The sequence below is a fragment of the Phacochoerus africanus genome, chromosome 1, assembly GCF_016906955.1.
Source record: "Phacochoerus africanus isolate WHEZ1 chromosome 1, ROS_Pafr_v1, whole genome shotgun sequence".
In the NCBI taxonomy this organism is placed as follows: domain Eukaryota; kingdom Metazoa; phylum Chordata; class Mammalia; order Artiodactyla; family Suidae; genus Phacochoerus; species Phacochoerus africanus.
In genome coordinates, this window is record NC_062544.1 from 47,629,230 (window position 1) to 47,651,345 (window position 22,116).

A 22,116-nucleotide genomic window follows, 5' to 3' on the forward strand; every position below is an offset into this window, starting at 1 on the left:
TTCATGTTTTGATAATCAAACACATTAATTTGTGTGTGTCTCTCACATTTGACGTTTCATTTTTTTTTGTCTTTTGTCTTTTTAGGGCCACAACCATGCCATATGGAAGTTCCAGGCTAGGGGTCAAATTGGAGCCATAGCTGCCAGCCTACACCACAGCCACGGCCATGCAGGATCTGAGCCATGGCTGTGACCTACACCACAGCTCATGGCAACACTGGATCCTTAACCCACTGAGCAAGGCCAGGGATTGAACCTGTGTCCTCATGGATGCTAGTCAGGTTCATTAACTGCTCAGCCACAACAGGAACTCTTGACATGGTATTTTAAAAGGACTGATCTCTAAGACTTTTCACTTTAATCATCCAAGTATTTTCATTGTCTTTTAATGGTTTCATTTTCTCAGATTTAAACTGGTGGTTTAGCTAAAATTTATTTTGATTCAAGGAGTGAGGCAAGGATTCACCTTTGTTTCTAGATAGCCAGTTATCCAACATTTTTCTGTCTATTGGATCCTCTTGTTGCACATTCTTTCTTGTGTCATCATAGAGGTTCATCACTTATACAATGACAACTTAGAGTCTATATCTGCTTTCATTCATCCCTCCCATCTTTAAGTTTGTGCTTTCTATGCATTGGATATTTTCACTGGAATGTGTAAGGAGCTCTTTAAATTCAACCTCTTTAAAACAGAACATCATTTTATTTCCTAAAGCTTTTCTGTATTCTATGGAGCAGAATATAGAAATACACAAAAATGTTTCATATTTCTCAGCCAACTTTGAATTCTCATGATCACATCAAACACTTTTTGAGTGAATTATACTTTTTATGACATACAGTAGAGTTCATATATGACTGTAAATTTGCTAAGGGTAGAAACTTGTGTGTCATTTATTTTAATCACCTTCAGGGCTTGAAACAATAAATTGAAACTGTAGGCACTCAAGGAAATAAGATCAATAGAAATGGCAATACTTACTGAAAGAGTATTATAATTCTATTTGATGTTGTAAAGAAACAGATTAAGAAAGAGGAGGAGGGGGAGGGATAAATTAGAAGTTTGGGATTAACACTTACACACTACTATATACAAGGCAGATAACCAACAAGGACCTACTGCAGAGCACATGGAACTACACTCAATATTTTTTAAATACCGCTAAGGGCAAAGGATATGAAAAAAATAGGTATATAAGTACACATAACTGAATCACTTTGCTGTATATCCAAAACTAATACAATATTATAAATCAACTATACTGCAATTTAAAAAAAAAATAGGAGGAGGAGGAAGAGGAGGAAAAAGAGAAAGAAATGGAAATAATTAAATTAAATAGTAAGAAGTTAGTTAATTCTCCTAAGAATGGAAAGACTCCTATTAGCTTGGGAAATAGTGGTGAGGGACAGATGATGGGGAGAAAACCAAAGTTTTGAAAAGATCATAAAAGCCATATGAGTTCCATTTTAACAGAAAGTGGCCATTCTCCTTGAGAAGGAAGTTTGCCAGGCCCCCAGGCTCTTTCCAGGGAAGAACGCCACACCCGTATTCCCTGCTTAAAAACACAAGCCCTCTCCTGTTTCTAACTCCATTTTCCATGTCATCTTAGTCCTCCCCTAAGTCTCCTCTACTGGACCAGGAAGGGTGTGTCACATAAGGGCAGTAGGCCAGCAGCCTATGAGATAACTTGGCTCCAAAGGACATCTTAATAGGAATGAAAGTCTATCCAAACCAATCATATCTTCTCTTGCAGGGAATCTACTTTTGAAACATAAGGGGAGAGACAGCAGTTGATAGAAGCAGCAAGTAGAATATGCTAAAAAGAGAAGGGGTAAATATAAGAGGAAATTCAGAAATAGAAATGACAGGATGAGGTTGTGATGACTGGTCAGATATGTGACCTAAGGAGGAACAGAAAGAATAAAGAAAACCATCAAGTTTTAGTCCGAATGACTGGGGGAAAGGCAGACATGTGAATCAAAATGGCAGAGTCATGAGGAGGGGCAGGGAAAAGAAGGCAGTTGAGGATGTACTGAATTTGATAGGTGAGCCAACACTCCAAAAAAAGATACTCAGCCTGAGCTGGATGCCTGTGTGAATTCTGGGAGAGAATTCAGAGCTGACAATGTAGCAATGCATAGCAACCCATGCAGGACTAAGGCTCATGTATCCATGAGCGTGGATACCATGCCTAAGAGAAAAGGGCGATAGAAGACAGGGCTCCTATAGAAGAAAAATAGGAAAAGCAGTCAGTAAAGAGGTAAAGTTGCTGACAAAAAGTTGGCCAGTTTTCTAGGAGTCTGTGTTCTTATGGCAACTGGGGTAGAAATAGCAGTGCATGCTCATCAGGGATGCTAGAGAGGATGTGGCTCGAGGCAGGACCACTGGGTTGTTGGGTAACAAAGGGGATCAAGTTAACCTGGTGACAGAACCATGTGTTTCAAGGGCATGAAGAAGGGAGTATGGACACCTGTCAAGGAATGATGGCAGTGGAAGGAAGGAATGCACCACTGGATGAAAATGGGCAGGAAGTAGGTCTAAGGGAAGGTGAACTTACTGTTCTCATTTACCTTTTAACAGTAAGAGAGTGTTGAGCATTTTTATAAAGGTATTTAATTAAAACAGTGACGATGAGGGTCAGCAGTGCTGAGAAAATAGAGAAACTGAGCTAAGAATTAGGAGAGTCATACAGTTGTGACACTCACAGCTGCCCCAGATTTTAGTGAGTATAATGAGGTCTTCACCTCCGTTCAGACTCCTAGGTCATCAACCCTTAAGATTCTATGGTCCTCCTTAATTTGCAAGAAGTGCTCCATTAGCTCAAGTTGCCCTGATAAATATTAATAAATACTGCAGATTACTCCACTTCCAACTTAACCTAAGGTCTTTCAATTTCATTTTATTGGCTTCATATAAATTTTTAAAAATTTTTAAAAATCACACAATATGTTATGAAAGTCCTAGAAATCAAAGATTTAAAATGTTCATTCCCTAGTGCCTTCTCAGAGTGTTCAAGTTACAGAATGTTCAGACTTTTCTTAATAGTTCTGATTTAAGTGTCAATACCATGTTTTTCTTTTTCTTATGTATAAGCACTTCTATTTTATCAAACTATTGGCCTCTTAGCATCCTAACTTACCTTGCATATTGAATTGCTTTGAACGTATTTGTGAGGTCTCCACCATATTGGGTTGTGTGGGATGTTGCTTCAATCATTTCAGCTTTGGTTTTAAAAGTGTTCAGGTTAAACACAACTCTTGGGTTATTGGCATACTGAATTAACCCCACCTTCAAGAGAAAAGCAGCTTATTAAAGGGTAGTCATTAGGTTATAAATCATTTAATTATTTCTATTTAACCAATATAATAAAAATCAAACATGCATTTAGACACAGGTGGATGGCTTAAGGAAATCATTTTCAACTTTTTTCCTAAGAATATTTTTTTTCCCAGTGGAAAAATTTCTTTGTCAGAAAAGTGTGCAGCAGCAGTAACCTACTGACAAGTGAGATAATGAGCTATTGTGTACCAATTGGTTCTTAAGAGTAATAGATGTAGATTTTTAAGCACTGCCAAATGGATGAATGTAAATAAAGTTCCTAACAGAAAGATTCACATGATATAAACAAATTTTCTAGTTACCAATGATATAAACATGTTAACAATTACAAGCAGTCATGGACTGAATATAACATCTCATCAGTTGAGGATAAGTATATAATACCCAAAGAATTAGAGTTGAACACAAGAAAAACTGATGTGTTAGTCAATGCAGTCAACACAGATGTATTTGTTGTGCTGGATTTCCTCTGGTCAGAGAGTCTTAGGAAGAAAGCTGCTACAGGTGCGAGTAGGGCAGGAAGTTTCGGGCCTTCGGGGAAAATACCATTAGAGAGAGTCTTACGTGAGATAGCCAAAGGCAGGACAACTTCAAAGATGCTTAGGCACACACTCTGATCCTTTAGATCAAGGAGGTCAAACACTGCTGTTAATGCCCTTGTTCTCAGCACTGGGATCACCCTCTATGCCTAGGACTTGGGGCCTCCCGAACAGCAAGTGGCAAAAAGAAATCAGTGGTAAGGAGTTCCTGTCGTGGCACAGTGGAAACAAATCCAACTGGGAACTGTGAGGCTGGGGTTTGATCCCTGGCCTTGCTCAGCGGGTTGAGGATCCAGCATTGCCGTGAGCTGTGGTGTAGGTCACAGATGCGGCTCGGATCTGATGTTGCTGTGGCTGTGGCGTAGGCCTGGCGGCTGTAGGTCCGATTGTACCCCTAGCTTGGGAACCTCCATATGCTGTGGGTGCTGCCCTTTAAAAAAAAAAAAAAGAAAGAAAGAAAAGAAAGAAAGAAATCAATGGTAAAATGTCTCTGAAATAGAAGGCAGCATACAAGAGAGGTGGAAGGGCAAGGCCTGGATTTCAGAGCTCAATCATCTACTTTGCTAGGAAGGCGGTTAACCAAGCGCTGGGGAACATGACAAAAAACATATTGCCGAACCCTTCTCTTTAGAATGAGATGTAAGACTTAGAGAGGAAAGGATCAAAAAACTCTAAGACGAGAGGACCCCCTGACATTAGGGCCAGAACTTCTGCGTGAGAAATGGGGGAGGTGGAATAGAAGATTTAGATATGTGGTGTATTGAGGCTTACAGAAAGGTCATGTTTAGATCGTAAGACAAGATACTGAGTAAAACCACCTCTAGAGATGAAGAAGATGCACTAGAGAAGATAGAAGAGGAAGGCCAGGAATTCCACCTGAGAGACTATTAAATACAGTAAGTCACGTTAGAGGGGCACTCCACTTAGAGACAGAGAAAATAAGCAGAAACATATGAAAACTTCTCTTATGAGGGACCTTGACTGTGACGGTCTCCAGAAACCATGGTGCCTACCTCAGGAGGATAGCAAACCAAACTAAAGATTCCTTAAAACAGGAGTTCCCGTCGTGGCGCAGTGGTTAACGAATCCGACTAGGAACCATGAGGTTGTGGGTTCGGTCCCTGCCCTCGCTCAGTGGGTTAACGATCCGGCGTTGCCATGAGCTGTGGTGTAGGTTGCAGACGCGGCTCGGATCCTGCATTGCTGTGGCTCTGGCGTAGGCCGGTGGCTACAGCTCCGATTCGACCCCTAGCCTGGGAACCTCCATATGCCGTGGGAGCGGCCCAAGAAATAGCAACAACAACAACAACAAAAGACAAAAAATAAATAAATAAATAAATAAATAAATAAAAATTAAAAAAAAAAAAGATTCCTTAAAACAGAGAGTTACACCAAATTACTGAAAAGATTTGTCCTGTTTTTAAAACATGGAAGGCTAGACTAGGATAATAGACTAAAAAAATAAATGCTAGGAATATGCTATCTATGAACTTATTTGTAAAAAAACCCCCCTAGCATTCAAAGATAATTGTCCCACCAGTAAAGAGTAAATGAAAGGAAGTCATCATTAGTCCAAGTGTGTGTAAGGAAAATCTGTATTGGATGTTAAGATGTAATGATTAGTTCATGAGTTAGAGGGGGAAAAATAAGCAATGAGAGAGGATGAAATGCTCTATCATGTATCTGATGCTTGTGTCAGAAAGAAATCTGAGCTTAAAGACCAGCACTGGGCAAAGCTGTATACAGAATAACTCAATGCAGCACAAATTTCAATTCATTTTTTAGATTACCATGAAAAGCTTTTAAATTGGGGATTTAACTGATGCAAAGATTAAGACCTCATAGCTAGTAATATTTTCTCAGAACGTTGTGGGCTAATGTATATAAAAATGGATGTCCATACCTGTGTCTTTGTGGGGCCTATATCCAGGCCTTGGACAAATTTTTCCAAAAAATTCTTTACTGCATCCCAGGGATAAATACTGTTTGATTCATCACATACAACCACAACATCTATGAGGGAAGGGCAGGCTACACAGGAAAAGACGAAAGAAACATACTTCCATAGGTAAGGCAAAATCACATCCACATAAGCATGAGACAAAGTGAAAAAGGATGGCACTTGTTGATACAATTTCCCCCCTCCTTTAAGGAAAGGCATGGCTCAGACCCTCTGCACACTTGTAACTTACTCTGAACTGCAGGTGAAAAGCTGGTCAGGAGCTGAAAATCAGGACTGACATCAGAGCAAACCCCGGTTGTGTAATACTGGCTTCCACACTGCTGTGCCCACAGGGGACCGCAGGTCTTAAAAGAAATGAGAACAATGACAAAACACACGAATGATCACGTTAACCCCCCACCTCACCAGCGGGGAAACTCAGAAATCCTTTCTATTCTTTTTCCAAGACAACAGGAATCATCAACTCTTGAAACTAAGAATTCAACATTGCCTCTGTGTGAAAGGGCCCCGGAGCCAATGGAGGGGAGAGAGAGGGTGGCTGATGTGCCAGGGAAGGTGGCTGTGTGCCGTGCCCAGTGGCAGGAGTCTCAAGGATGGGGATGCTGAGACTGTCAGTGCAGGAGGAGCCCACTGGGTCCCCTGCTGAGCTAGAGAAGAGGGGTGCTGTCCTTCCAGAGAGCCCCCAGGGGAAAATGTGTGCAAAGTTCATTTTTGTCACTCAGTCACATGGGTCTCCGCTGCCTCATCTGTGAAGTGAGGATAATCAAGCCTCCTAACTTGAGGTTGGTGTGAAGATGAAATGAGTCCATAGGTCTAACACTTAGAACAGTACTGGATAAACGGCAAGCAGCACATAATTGTTAGCTGGCATCGTTATCATTGGTATTCCTTGAACATAGGTCTCCTCCAGTCCCTTCCATTTATGCCATTCAGCAGAAACCATAAGCCCTCATGCCCCCATGGGCCAGGCAGGAAACCTGGAACAGGACTTGGGCCAGGTGTAGACACCACAGTGAACCAGGAGCCCACTCCCCAGGTGCAGGGCAGGCTCTTGGGTCTCCTGCCCGCCGGTGCAGGTCAAACAAACTCTGTGCCGCCAAATCTCCCAAATTCTCAAACAGAGTCAAAGGAAAAGTTCTGTGTGTAAATCTAGTTTAAAAACCCTGAAACACTCTGCATGCTAAACAAACACAAAGGAGGTTCATGAACTGACGGTTTTTAACTTTGCAGTTACAAAATATTTTGTTGAGGACTTCAGAACCCCCTATTTCCACTCCCTAAAACCTTCAGTCATCCAAGCTGGCACTTGTCTCCTTTGCACATCATACTTAAGTATTAATATCTCCATTAACCCCATTCCAAATCTCTCCCTTTCAGCAGCCCTTGAATGCCAGGAACGCCTGATTAGATCATGAAGAAATCGCATGGGGAATATTAGATTAAATAATATTCAAATTGCTAAATATGAAAGGAGGACAAATGGGGAGAAGCCTAGTCACGATCTAAAAAAAAAAAAAAGATCTACAAAATTTAGCCTTACATAAAGCAGTGGATCAATTACGAAAACTTAAGCAAAAAGTGTGGTACTACAAAAAGTGTTTGGAAGAATAGAAGGGAATTTATTTGACCCAGTTTAATTGTTGGTAGCTCAAAGGAGAGAAGCAGCTGTGGTCGTATTTCAGTGAACAAGGCATCATTTTTCCCCTTATAAAACTGGTTCATTTTGCCAATTAGGGGAAAATCATGACTGATGCCTTGTGTTAGTTTACCAAATAACAGATACCAATAATTGATGCCCATACCCACATCCCCAAGTTGGTTTTTTTTCCAATCACCCTGAAAAATAACAATTCATGAGGTCTCCAAAAAAGATTTTTTTGTTGTTTTAAAAGCAATGGAAAAGAGCATTAAGTAGTTGAAATTAGAATATGCCAATTGTTAATGCCAGAACAACATTCCTGCTTTAAGCCCAGAACTTAAGAAGGTTCAGAAAAATGTGATGATTGTCAGTCTTTTCCACAGAATTCTTAAGAGTATCTTAAGAGTTTTGACCTTTTAGGTATGGAAAGGAAACTTTGGCTTTTTTTTTTTCTCTTTTCTTTCTCCTTCCCTCCCTTCTTCCTACTACTTGCTATACTGACTGTTAATCTCTCAAATGCTCTTATTTTATAAATAAGATGTGTAAAACATTTTATGCTTTACATAAAATACATAAAGTTACAGATAAAAAAAAAGCTACAGGTTGAAAACTTTGAACCACATTCTGTAATCCCTACATCTCAATGTTTTTCTTTCTTAATGTATTTGACTTTAAAAACAAGCAAGCCAAAAACATAAAAGCAACCCTGTGATAAGGACTTTGGAAGATCCTAAACCAGGACGATTCATGGCAATACTCATTTATGCACTGCCCTGACACATATTACAAGCAATATCTCATTCACTTAATAGTACCAGAGTCTAATATCGTTCAGTGACAATAACAGCATTGTTCAAAATTGTTTACATTTTAGACTAATCTGGTTATACATAGAGGCTTTTAAACTAACATGTCAATGTGGCATGTCATAACCAATATAAAGCTAAAGTAAGCTTGCTAAGACTATTTTAACAGGTTTATGCAACTAGGTTAGACCTAGATGGGCTGGCAGAAATGTCAGATGAGAGTTTTTATGTGCCTTTAAACTTTTTTTTTTTTTGGTGTGTGATGGTTTTCATTTTTTTACATAGTCACATCTTGTCAGCAATTTTCTATATTATTTTTTTCTGTTAGTTCCAAGCTCAGAAATTCTTTTCTTTTTCAGAAAAATTCCACATCTAATTTTTTTGTTAACTCTTTAAGTCACTTGCATATATTTGGATGTGCAAGGTATCAACCAATTATGTCCGCAACCACTTTTCACTTATGGCACATGGAAGTTCCCAGGCTAGGGGTCAAATCGGAACTACGGCTGCTGGCCTACACCACAGCCACAGCAACATCAGATCCAAGCTGCATCTGTGACCTACACCAACAGCTCATGGCAACATCAGATCTTTAACCCACTGAGTGGGGCCAGTGATGGAACCCGCATCCTCATAGATACTAGTTGGGTTTGTTTCTGCTGAGCCTCAACTGTACGTCCCCCACACCGCTTTTAAATAAGGCATTCTCTTCTACTGATTTGTGGTGTCTTCTCACAGCATTCTAAAAACTAAATGAGAGTAAACACTATCAAGAAATAAGATGAGACTGAGCCATGCATTAAATAATATCAAGTTAGGCAATGATTACAGGAAACAGTTAAAAACAAAAGTACTTTGTAGCTTTGAATCCCACTTTCTGAACTAGCAGTACCTATTGAATGTTCCTACAGGAAGGAGAAATGAGAGCCAGAATTCTGCAGCTATCAATAAATATGAAGCACACTTTGCAAGGGTGAAGAATCAGTATTTCTTCTGCTCCATTTTTCGAAAACATTCTGTGGCAATGGTTTGGCTAAATACCTTAAGACGTCTACGCATCAACACAGTGTCATTAACTTTCCACCTAGCATGACATCCAAAATCAAGCTCAAACATTTTAAACCCCAAGATTTGGTCTGGTAGGAAGGACGGTAAGGGGACACTGACTTCCTACTTTCTTAAGAGGAATGAGGATTTGAAAAGTAAACACTCACAAGAAATCCTCCCGTTCCCGCGTTCCTTGTCAGTGTCAAGCCAAGGCTCATGTTGGTTTTCATCTCAGTAACATTGGAAATGCTCGTGGAAGCTTTCAAAGGGAGATTTTAAAAAATGATTAAAGCTCCATCATTTATTTAAAGCTATTTAAACAAAAATGTGTACACTTGTGATTACATGTAGCACTGAATTTAGCACTTGTGTAATCAAGTGTAGGGACATGAGATGCCTTTGGTGATCTGGCAGCTTAAAGGTGTGAGGCTGTGGAATGGAAAATACTGCAAAGGTCATGACGACTCTATCTCATGCTTTATTCTGGATCAGAAAAAAATTACCCTTCAAGTATTATCAAAACATGACATATCAAAGCATTAGCAAGTGAACTTTAAAAGAAAATTATGACACTAGCCTGTAAAATAACAGGTAATTCTCTTCACCTTTTCTCTCCCACTGAACTAAGGCATCATCTGTTGTAACCATTCTTGAGCTACTGAACACTGAAATTCTTCTCAATAATATCATGATTAACTCACATCCTCTAATCTCTGCCAAGTTGCATACATATATATGCACATACGTATAGACTTATACATAAAATAATGCTATCTATGTATATGTATATATGACTACAGAGATAAAGCCAAAAAAATATTTGTATTTCAAGATAAAACTATGATGTTATTTTTTGATTGGGTATATAATCAATGAAATTTTCTTATTTGTTACAAAAAAAGAAATCACATTGTTAATTATAACTTACTTTGCAAATTCAGTTTTTCACATGTAGTGGTAGATGGATCAATAGGACATTTATACACATCTCCCATTCGGTTCTCAGGAAAGCCACTCCATGGTGAACCAACCAGTAACCTAGAAATAGGAATTTTTTTTTTCATTAGACATAAAATGTCAGCCATAGTTTCATTTCTAAATTGATTTTATTGAAGTATAGTTGATTTACAATTTGCTTTAATTTCTGCTGTACAGCAAAGTGATTCAGTTATACATATATACACACGTTCTTTTTCATATTTTTTCATTGTGGTTTATTACAGGATATCAAATAGAGTCCCCTGTATTATACAGTAGAACCTTGTTGTTTATCCATTATATACATAATAATTTGCATCTGCTAATCCCAAACTCCCCCTCTATTCCTCTCCACCCAACTCCCATTTGGCAACAAGTCTGATTTCTATGTCTGTGAGTCTGTTTCTGTTTCATAAATAAGTTCATTTTTTGTCATTTTTCACTTATATCATATATAAGTGATATCACATATTTGTCTCTCTAACATACTTCACTTAGTATGAGAATCTCTAGATACATCTATGTTGTTGCAACATAGTTTCTTAAAGATAAAACTGACCAAAAAACAGTAAAAAAAAAAATAATTTCAGTTTTTAGTAAGTGAACAGTTTCTATTTGCTCAGCTGTAATTTGTTCTCCTTCTTTTCCTTTTAGCTGATCAAGACTTGATGAATGTCTGCAATACAGCTGTCTCGCCACACCACCTGGGTGGTCTCACTGAAGCAGTTCTGCCCAATAGAAATAGAATATAGGCCACGAATGTGAGCTACCCATGTATTTTAAGTTTTCTAGTGGTTACGTTAATAAAACAAAAAAGTGACAGATTGAATTAAATTATATATAATATTATATGTATATTATACACATATAAGGAGAGCCCCACAGAACACTTGCTCAGTATTTTTGCTGAGGATTCCCTTGCATAGACAGTAAACATAAAGCCACGAAGATAACTCATCTGTGCCCTAAATCACCTATGGAAAGACTTAGGGCATGGAAAGCACTCAACAAATGTTAGTTTTTGTGCTTTAGTTTTTAATATAGTTTCATCTTTTAGAGCTGTGATGACCAATATGGTAGCCGAACAGATATATTTTGGCTGGACCCACAGCATGTGGAAGTTCCTGGGCCAGGAGCAGGGACCAGAGCTACAGGAGTGACAACACAGGATCCTTACCCCTTACCCCACTGGGCCACCGGGGAACTCCTAAATAATATATTTTACTTAATATGGCCAAACTAGCTTGCAATCAATATTAAAATTATTAATGAGCTATTTGGCATTCTCTTTTCCATACTAAATGTTTGAAATTTGGTGTGTGTTTTATACTTTGAGTACATATCAATGTGGACAAGTAACATTTCAAGTGCTCAGTAGCCTTGTGTGGCCAGTGGCTACCATATTAGTCATCACAGCTCTAAAGGATGAAACTATATTAAAAACTAAAGCACAACAAACTAACATTTGTTGACTGCTTTCTATGCCCTAAGTACTTCCATTGGTGATTTAGGGAGTAGATGAGTTATCTACATGGCTTTATGCTTACTGTCTATACAAGGGAACCCTCAGCAAAAATACAGAGCAAGTGTTCCGTGGGGCTCTCCTTATCTGTGTCATGTTTGTAGCCAGAGTAGAGAATGCAGAGGTCAGAGATGGGTGCTAACATCTTCCCTTTGGTTAGTTTCACTTCCTACAGAGCTCCTCCAACTAGAGACCATGCGTTTCCCTGCAGAACCATTCACCGGACATTTCTGCCCACAGAAAAATAGAGAGTCCATGTAACAGCCCAATCTTTAGAAACTCTAGCAGGTTAATTACTCAGCAGTATCCAGTGACTAAGAAAGCATTAGACAATGTTTTTCCTTATCAAAGTTGGGGAAGATTAGGTTATTGAGCTATGAACCTTAAATTCTTTCATGAGCCTTCTGTCTAAATATTTTTATCATTATTGACTAAGCAACATGCACCCAATCAAGTGCTACAATGGATTTAAAAAAAGTCGAAGGCACACCTCGGTCTACTAAATCTAGTAAACCTGTTTAAAATATATGAGAAGCAAAATAACAATCATACAAATGAATAGAAAGACAAGAATAATCTTAAAAAAAATAAAATGGTCAAAGGAAGCAGAAACTGACATTGCAGGATGAGGCTGATAGCATTCTTTTATCAGAGGGAACAGCATGAACAATTATGGAAAAAGGAAAATACAAATTATTTTCAAAGGGAGTTAATGATTCAGTAATAATCTTTTCCCCATATTCATCTTACACAATTATTCTCAAACTAATATTTTGTAGAGCATTCTATAATATTTTAAATCAGTTAACTCTGATTAAGGTTAGAGTTGAAAGTTTTGTCTTATGAACAAATACTTAACCTAATTTACTTGTTAAAATATTGGCTAGAGAAACCACTGACAAACCAAAAAGACAACCTACTGAATTAGAGGAAATATTTGCAAATGATAAGACTGTAAAGGAGTTAACATACAAAATACATAAATAGCTCATACAACTTAAAAAAAAAAAGGGCAAAAGACTTGAGCAGACATTTTTCTAAAGAGGACATACAGATGGGCAACAGGCACATGAAAAGATGCTCAACATTGTCGATCACCAGAGAAATGCAAATTTATACCACAATGAGCTATCTTCACTCCCGTCAGGATAGTCATCATCAAAAAGACCACACCTAACAAATGTTAGTGAGGATGTTGGTGTGAACATAAATTGGTGTAGTCACCATAGAGATCAGTATCGAGGTTTCTCAAAAAACAACTAAAAATAGAGCTACCTTATGATCCAGCAATCCCACTCGGGGATATTTATCCAAATAAAAACCCCCAACAACAAAAACACTAAGTTGAAAAGATACTTGCACCTCAATGTTAATAGCAGCATTATTTACAATTGTCAAGATATGAAAGCAACATAAGTGTCCATCAAGAGATGAAAGCATAAAGAAGATTTGATACACACACACACATGCATGCATGCACACACACACAATGAAATACTACTCAGCCATAAAAAGAATGAAATTTTGCCATTTGCAACAACATGGATGGACTTAAACGGTGTTACGCTAAGTGAAGTAAGTCAGAGAAAGACAAATATAGTATGATATCACTTATACGTGGAACCTAAAAAAATAAAACCAGGTGTTCTCACCATGGCTCAGTGGGTTAAGAATCTGACTGCAGCAGCATGGGTTGCTATGGAGGTGTGGGTTCGATCCCTAGTCCAGCATAATGGGTTTAAGGATCCGGTGTGGCTGCAGCTGCAGCATAGGTTGCAGCTGTGGCTTGGATTCAATACCTGGATCAGGAGCTTCCATGTCTCAGGCACAGCCATACATTTAAAAAATAATAATAATAAAAAATAAAACCAACAAGTAAATAAAATAAAAAAGAAACTGGAGTTCCCGTCGTGGCGCAGTGGTTAACAAATCCGACTAGGAACCATGAGGTTGCGGGTTCGGTCCCTGCCCTTGCTCAGTGGGTTAACGATCCGGTGTTGCTGTGAGCTGTGGTGTAGGTTGCAGACGCGGCTCGGATCCCGCGTTGCTGTGGCTCTGGCGTAGGCTGGTGGCTACAGCTCCGATTCGACCCCTAGCCTGGGAACCTCCATATGCTGCGGGAGCGGCCCAAGAAATAGCAACAACAACAACAAAAAGACAAAAAATAAATAAATAAATAAATAAATAAATAAATAAATAAATAAATAAATAAATAGAAACAGACTCACAGATATCGATGGGTAACTAGTGGTTACCCATAGGGAGAAAGAAAGGGGAAGGGGCAGCACAGGGGTAGAGAATTAAGAGGTACAAGCTACTCGGTATAAAATAAATAACCTATAAGGATATATGGCATAGGAGAGGGAATATAGCCAATATTTTTATAATAACTATAAGTGGAATACAATATTTAAAAGTTGTGACACACTATATTGTACACCTGGAACATGTAGTATTGTACATTAACTAAACCTTAATAAGAAAGTAATACATCAGGGAGTTCCCATTGTGGCGCAGCAAAAACGAATCCAACTAGAAACCATGAGGTTGCAGGTTCGATCCCTGCCCTTGCTCAGTGGGTTAAGGATCCGGCATTGCCATGAGCTTTGGTGTAGGTAACAGACATGGCTCGGATCCTACATTGCTGTGGCTGTGGTGTAGGCCAGTGGCTACAGGACCGATTGGACACCTAGCCTGGGAACTTCCATATGCCACAGGTGCGGCCCTGAAAAGACAAAAAAAAAAAAAAAAAAAAAAAAGCCAAAAAAAAAATACATCAAAAAACATTGCTTAGGGGAGTTTCTGTCTTGGCTCAAAGGAAACGAATCTGACTGGCATCCATGAGGACACAGGTTCCATCCCCGGTCTCACTCAGTGGGTTAAGGATCCAACACTGCCGTGAGCTGTGGTGTAGGTCACAGATGCGGCTCAGATCTGGCATTGCTGTGGCTGTCATGCAGATTGGCAGCTATAGCTCCAGTATGACCCCTAGCCTGGCAACTTCCATATGCCTCGGGTGCAGCCCTAAAAAGACCAAATATATATATATATTGCCTATAGACAAGAATACCAGGCATATATGTTGAGGGTTTTTTTTTTTAAAGATACAAGTTGAAATGTTGGCTATAAGTAAATCCCAGTATTCACTTTAATGGAGAGAATCAAGGTGCAGGATTTGAAGTGCACATTTGCACATATCTGATATTCTTCAAATTCATGACAACTCGAGGAAATCAGGAAACTTATGAAGATTCTCCATGGTAAAAACTATCTTACAGCAGCTTGATTTTCTCCATTTGTAAAGTTCCCGGTCTTCATCTCATAGTGGAACTCTATGGCATTACTTCTGATCTTTGTGTTCAGGAGACACGAAAAGAAAGAAAGGAAGGAAGGAAGGATGGGAAAGGAAGGGAAGGAAGAAGGAAGGCAAGACAGAGGAAGAAGAGGGGGGAGGGAGGGAGAGAAGGGGTGAGAGAGAGAAAAAGAAAAAGAAATAAAGAGAGAAAAAGAGAGAATCCAGCTCTTGCTTACTTCTCCAGTCCTGTTTTCTCCATGTACTTTCCTGAAATTCTGTATTTTAGTCATTAGACTCTGGTGGAGGAGCTAGAGTCTTCTCACTCTAAATCTTCACACACGATGTTCCCTTCCTGGAAAAGTTCTGCTCATTAGTTAGGTCTCCCACTAGACAACCACTTCTCCCAGGGAGTCCACTTTCCTCCAGGTTCTTCCAAATCTGAGCAAGCTGGATTTCCTGATTACTGTCATAGCCTTGGAGCTTTCCTAGTTGCAGTTTTTATCACATTACCCCGTAAGTGCCTGCCTCCCAAGTCCCCCACCAGAGAGGACATGTCTGTGGGGACTGGGAATTGTGCCTTTAGCACTGAGTCACCACGCGCTGAACTAATGAATAAAAACACAGGAGAACAAACAAATGGATGGTTCTACATTATTATTTGAGATAATTCTCTTGGTTGAGGAAAAGTTGAGTAGAAAAACTTTAATTCTCTTTTAATTGAGGAGCATTTCTTTTTGTCCAAATGAAAGTAAAAACCAAAAAAAAAAAAAAAGATGGGAAAAACTCCACCAAGTTGAGAGGAAAGCATTATACTGTTACTGATTTGTCAGCTGTTCCTCATTCAGTTTCCACAGATCTATGATGCATCAGACGTATGTCTTATTTTCTTAAGCAAAAGTTGAGGAGTCCATAGAGAATTCCTATATAGCATGAAACTCTAATAGGAAGTGTGGCTTTGGCCCTCTCCATGCTGGGTACTGGTGCTAATTACAGCCATCTTATGACAGCTGGTACTACTGTAGATGAAGCTTTCCAAACATTATTCATTTCCTGTGCAAAACAAGTCTAAAGTTATCTCCATTTTACAGATGGAACTGCTGAGACACAGAGAGATAAGCAACTTACTCATGTTCACATGGGTCATGAGAGCCAAGCATAGCTAATTCTGATGCCCAAACCCTTAGGCTATTTATTCTCTTTTCTCTTAGTGGCAAGAAGGCCTAGCAAATGGCCGGGTTGAGAAAACCATCTGAACAGATGGTTTGGGTTCCAGAACCATCAGGGAGTAGAAACAGGAAGCTGAGTGTCAGGCCACACCTACCAAGGTGGGTATGGGACCCTGGCTGTACTGGGCACCATCAGGTAAGAAGAGGGTATGATCAGATAGAACCAAGGTGGTCATTTGAGCGGCTGCTGCTGCACACCTTACCCATCTACTCTCACCACATTCCAGAGAAACACAGTGAGGAAGAAAAGTTTAGTGTTTCTTTTTGAAAACATAACCATTTTGTTCTTCAAGACCTTCAGTGGCACCACTAGCTACTCGTTTTCCAATGAGAAAGCTCAAAAGGCTACTAGCTGTTTCCTATTGCCGAAGCATTCCCTGGACCCTCTCCCCATCACCTGCTCCCACCTCATCACAGAATTCTGGATGTGATAACCTCTCAGGTCAGGACATGACATCCCCACTACTGCCAAGAGATATGCCCCAGCCTCCTCCCATTAATCAGACAGGAAGAGGAGAAAGGCAAGCATCTACGCAGTCATGTGCTACTTGACAAGGAAGATGTGCAAGTATCTTGAGATTCTTTCAAAGAACACATATAAACTGCTGGCAGTCTTACTGACACCATATGAAACTCTTCACCCAAAAGAACAGAAGGCAGCAGAAAACCAGACCATTGGATGACTGATGAACAGCAAGGGTGTCCTCAGCATATGACTCATTCTTTAAATACTGTGAATCACATTAGTAAGAAAGAAGTCACAGGTCACACTGCAGAGTATGTTACAAAAACCACTGCCCACCTCCTTTATTGGCAATGTTTCCAGTAGACTCTCCTCCCTCACATCCAGCGCAGTCCTTGCCCCTGACAAATCACCCTCATAAGGAAAGGCTATGACATTGCCCATGGCTACTCCAAGGGAATCGTAACATTCTCAAATTAATCAGACAGGAAGATGGGGGAGGCAGGTATATTTATCTCTAAAATTTTGCATAATCCGCTGTAGCAGGAAGAACCACAGACCAGGAGAGAACATTATAAAATTGGGGAAGAGGATACGTTAGTGGGTAAACCCTGTTGAGATGTGGCAAAGCCTCTTTGAAGTGATGGATTGAATTTAATCACGACCAGACAAAGAGCTGCATGAACAGTCGTGTGTGCTGATTCTCAAAACAAAACCAAATCCCAAGATATAAACTTCTCTTTTCCTACAGTGAAACTGGGAATTCTTCCAAGACTACTTAAAATAACACTTACTGTTCAATTATCTTGTGGGAAAATAGTGATTATATAGAGTTCCAAAACACAGCCAATTTGCCCACCTCCAGTGGAATTCAAAATGCTTTGTTTAGTTAGTAAACAGTATTTATAGTGGTGTAGGTAGTTTTAAACCCACAATCCAGGGGCTGTTATAAATATCTTCCTTTGGTCTGTGAGTTTCTAACTCTGCAAGCGTTTTTTCGACACTAGAGATTTTTCTAGAAATTGACAAAGGTGTGCTTAAAATAGTAGGGCAAAACATGTCTTGATTCAGTAAACGTTTCTTGAGATCCTCTCGGGCTGACATGTCACACAACTCTAGGGGGTACCATTCTCACATGAATGGTGAGCCTTGGCCTTGTGCAGTACACAACCTGTGAGGCTATACATGGCGGCCAGACCAACTATGTGCCAGACTCAATTCTAGGCACTGGGGATACATTAGCAAGTCAGCCAAAAATGTATGGCCTCCTAAAGGTCACATTCTAGTGGGAAAAAGCAAGACAATAAATGTAATAAGGAAAATATAGTCAGTGCTTTGTGGGGAAGATGAAAAAGATAGTATGGGGGTAGAAGGTGTAATCTTTATTAGGAGGTCCAGGGAAGGGCTCACTGAGAAGGTGACATTTAAGGGAAGATTTAAAGGAAGGGAAGGAGTAAACCATAAGACTCTGGTGGAAGAGTGGTCCTGGCTGTGGGAACAGCAAGTGCAAAAGCCCTGTGGCTGGACCAGAATGCATGAGGGGGAGATGGTCAGGGATGAGGTCAGAGTGGGCCCAGATCACGTAGAGACTTGTGTGAAATTGTAAGGATGGCTTTCTCTCTGAAGTGAGAAAGCCTTTGGAGGGTTCTGCACAGCGGTATGTGGGATCTGGCCACACTATAGAAGGAATTCTAAGGCTTCTCCGTTGAGAATGATTGCCTGGGGGTAAAGGTGGAGTGGGCAAGGCACTTAGAAGGCATCTGTGATAATCCAGGCAAGAGGTGAAGTCGGGCTTCTGTGGGGCTGGCAGAGGGAAGGTAGTGACTGGTATCCTTATTTTAGATATATTTGGAAGGTAGGGCCAGTGGAATTTCTTGAGAAGTTAGTTTTTGATTAAAAAAAAAGTCAAAGATGACGCCAAGGTTTTTGGCTAGAGCTAAAAGCAACCGAGTGGTCACCATCAGATAAGGGGGATATGGTCCACAGAGAAAGATTTTGAGGTAAAGGAAGCTCAGGAATTCAGGATGAGGTATTCTCAGTTTGAGGTGTCTGTCACTTACCCAAGGGGATATTTTGTTTGGAATTAGAGCCCTTTTGTATGTAACACCTGCATTAAGGTGAGTAATTTCAAAGCCCACATTTTATGCATAAAACTACTGTTCCCTGAGAGTGCTTAGTCCCAGGCCATTGACAACACACGAAGTCCGGTGAGTTCTCTATGGCAACCTGCTTCCTGCTTGTAACATAAAAGGCATTTGTGATAGGGGAGAATTCACCTGTAAAGACTTGGCATCTCTAAGAAAGTGGAAGACAGCTAAGAGAAAGCTCATTTTTAGCTGTTGGTTGGCAAACACTGCTATTCTAAACTTAATAGCTAAAGTCTTTGGCATGTGTTGAAAGGCAATTTTGGTATCTTTGCCTCATTATGCTGCCTTGGATTTCTTTGCTTGCCAGATTGCTTCCTCAAATAGTCGGATGGCTAAACCCTCAAAGTCTTTCGGTTTCCTGATGAGGAGTCCACCAACCTCATTATTGCTAAAACATCTTAAGCCTATTGTTCTGTCTCATTAAAAAAAAAAACAACCGGAAATTAATTTTTTCACTGGAAGCAAATGAATCAATAAAAACCAATTCTGTTGATTCATCCAACATGCAGTTTTCCTGAAATTAAAATCAAAAGCCAAAACAGACAATTTAAAGCATGACGATGAAATAAATTCCACATTCTTGTGCCTCGGCAGGGAGGAAAGGAATGCCTTTAAGACGGCACATTTTTATAAATCAAAGCCCATGAGATAGTACCTTTTAAATAGGTGCTTTGGCTGATGGTTATCAATGCTAAAAACTGGAAAAGCAACAATACTTGTAAATTGCTTTACAGTTTATAAAGCACGTTTTTTATGTGCATTATCTTCTTTGATCCTTATAAGTACTTGTGAGGTCAAATAGTCTAACTATACCTGTTTTCATAGAAAGAAACTAAATCTAAGTGTCCGACTGGCAACAAAGCCTGGGTCTGCACCTACGTCCTTTCAATCCAAATGTCCAATTCTTTCTGCCATGTTAAGTTGATTAGGACTCCTCGAGGGGAGGTCATTGTTGTTCCATCCTGTGGGCTCTAAACAAATTAACAAATAGATTCCACCGTGCCCCTTGGGCATCTCCAGATCCTTCTTCAGATGGAGGCAATGGATGGAACCAAGTTTCACACAACTAGCCACCACGAAGGTGTTTGTGTGTGAATGAGTCCCATCACCATTGTGAATGACCTCATTCCAAAAACAGACACCCAGGCTTTAGCACAAAGGAAAGCCTGAAATGCTAAGACCAGCTGGTGAGGCATAGAAGGCTTTCACAGATCACTGAGGGCCTCCAGATACTCTGGAGCTGCAGATCTATTGCACATGCAAGTCACAAAAAAGATAGGTGTGCTTGTGTGTTCCTGTGTTTGTGGGCACACACACACACAAATTTGTGTCTGTAATCAGGAAGGAGTGTGGTCAACCAGAGCAGAGGATATTTAAAGTGCCCTCTCTATATAGAGTTTTATTTACAGTAAATAACACAAACCATTAAAAAATTTAGCTATGAAAGTTACTGGGGGAAAAAATTGAACAACTATGGTGTGACAAAGATAGGCGAGTCAATAGTAAGGTGGTGTATGGGGTTCTAAAAGGTACTTGGTTCCCTGTTTAGCCTGGCCCTTCTGCTAGTCAAAGGAAAGTCGGTGTTGACAGCAAACATGCTGCTTTGTATGTCTAAGTTATCAGTATTGGTTTAAGTACTTAACATAGCACAGTAATTATTTATAACAATATTAACAATAAGTTTTTCAAACTTCAAAGTGCAAGAATATATTGGGGTCAGACTTTTAATGCCTTTGCAGAATCAAAAAAAAAAAAAAAAGACTAAGAAGTTGGTGAAAGTAACTAAAATGTAAAGGAAGAACAAAAAGGCATATATATGTATATGTCATGGATTTAAAATAAAAGCCAACCTTGTGAATAAACAAAGTAAGCACATTAAATGGCACTGCCAGGAAACACCTAATGGCAAGAGAATTTTATCTTTGGAAAGAGACGTAAAGGATGATATGGGCCAATATTTAAAGGATGTATAATGAAAGACAAAGAAATGATTATTTTGGAAAAGGGATCAGAAGAGCATTCTTGGCCAAGAAGAAGAAATGGACTAAAGTTAATCCAATATGCGTCGAAGCTAATCTGTGGCAGATGAGAAATGGCTAAGGAGGAGACAGTGGAGTTGGGGAGGAGATAGTTATTCAAAATCCTGATTTTCTTTCTGTACATTTTTAGACAGAGCTAATGAGAGTACCTCATATATGCACAGTAGTTTAGTTTTTGAAGCGCTTCACTTTTATTCTCTCATGAGGTGCTAAAACTTCTGGTTTGGTAGGGATGGGATTTTCTTTGTGCTCCAGAGAGGTTGTGCAACTTTCCCACAGTCACCCAGCTAGTGGTGGAGAGCTGAGAGTAAAACACTTGTGTTCTGGCTCTTGACCCTCATGACCAATCCCTGTCTATGAGAGAATGAAAAGACAGATGGGAACTGTTGGATGGAAATTGCTACAATTTTGAAACAATTTATAACAAATGTACATTCAAAATGGTGAATGAAGTTTACCCCTATTTTATAAAGTTTACATGAAATTTTTTTTTTCCTTTTCAGGGCCACACCTGTGGCATATGAAAGTTCCCAAGGAAGCAGCTAAATCAGAGCTGCAGCTGCCAGGCTGCACCACAGGTACAGAAAAGCAGGATCTGAGCTGCATCTGCAAACTACCCCACAACTTGCGGCAACGCCAGATCCTTAATCCACCAAGCGAGGCCAGGGATCAAACCCACATCCTCTTGGATACTAGTCAGATTCTTAACCCACTGAGCCACCACAACAGGAACTCCTGAAAATTATTTTTAACTATTATTAAGTGCCACTTACTTCCTTGGATACTTATAAAAATGTATCCACTTGGAACACCTCATCTCTGTTTGCATTAATCTACCCTATGTTTATTATCTCTTAGCTCTGTAAACTTAGGCAAATTAATAAAGCTTTCTAAGTCTCACACCTGTCCTCTCATTTGTAAAATGGGTAGTAATCTTACAAAACTCCTGGGGTCATCATCATGAATATTATGTGTTTGGCAAAGAAGGTACCAGTATTGACATTACTAATGTACTATATGACATAACCTCTGAGGTCTATTGTAGAATTGAGTGTTACTTCTTTATTATTTGTCTAAAATTCTCTTATAGAACTATCTCTTACAGACGATCT

General features: G+C 39.6%; 1 protein-coding gene across 1 annotated transcript in view; it reads right to left on the reverse strand.

Moving 5' to 3' along the window:
* Nucleotides 1–22,116, reverse strand: part of ITGA2 (integrin subunit alpha 2) — a 101,341-nt gene that overhangs the window by 48,647 nt on the left and 30,578 nt on the right. Inside the window, exons 3-7 of the mRNA XM_047763013.1 lie at nt 10,263–10,372; nt 9,502–9,593; nt 6,072–6,186; nt 5,783–5,910; nt 3,141–3,289 (exon numbers count right to left, since the gene is read on the reverse strand). Coding sequence (XP_047618969.1) covers nt 3,141–3,289; nt 5,783–5,910; nt 6,072–6,186; nt 9,502–9,593; nt 10,263–10,372 — 594 coding nt within the window. The remainder of the gene's footprint in view (nt 1–3,140; nt 3,290–5,782; nt 5,911–6,071; nt 6,187–9,501; nt 9,594–10,262; nt 10,373–22,116) is intronic.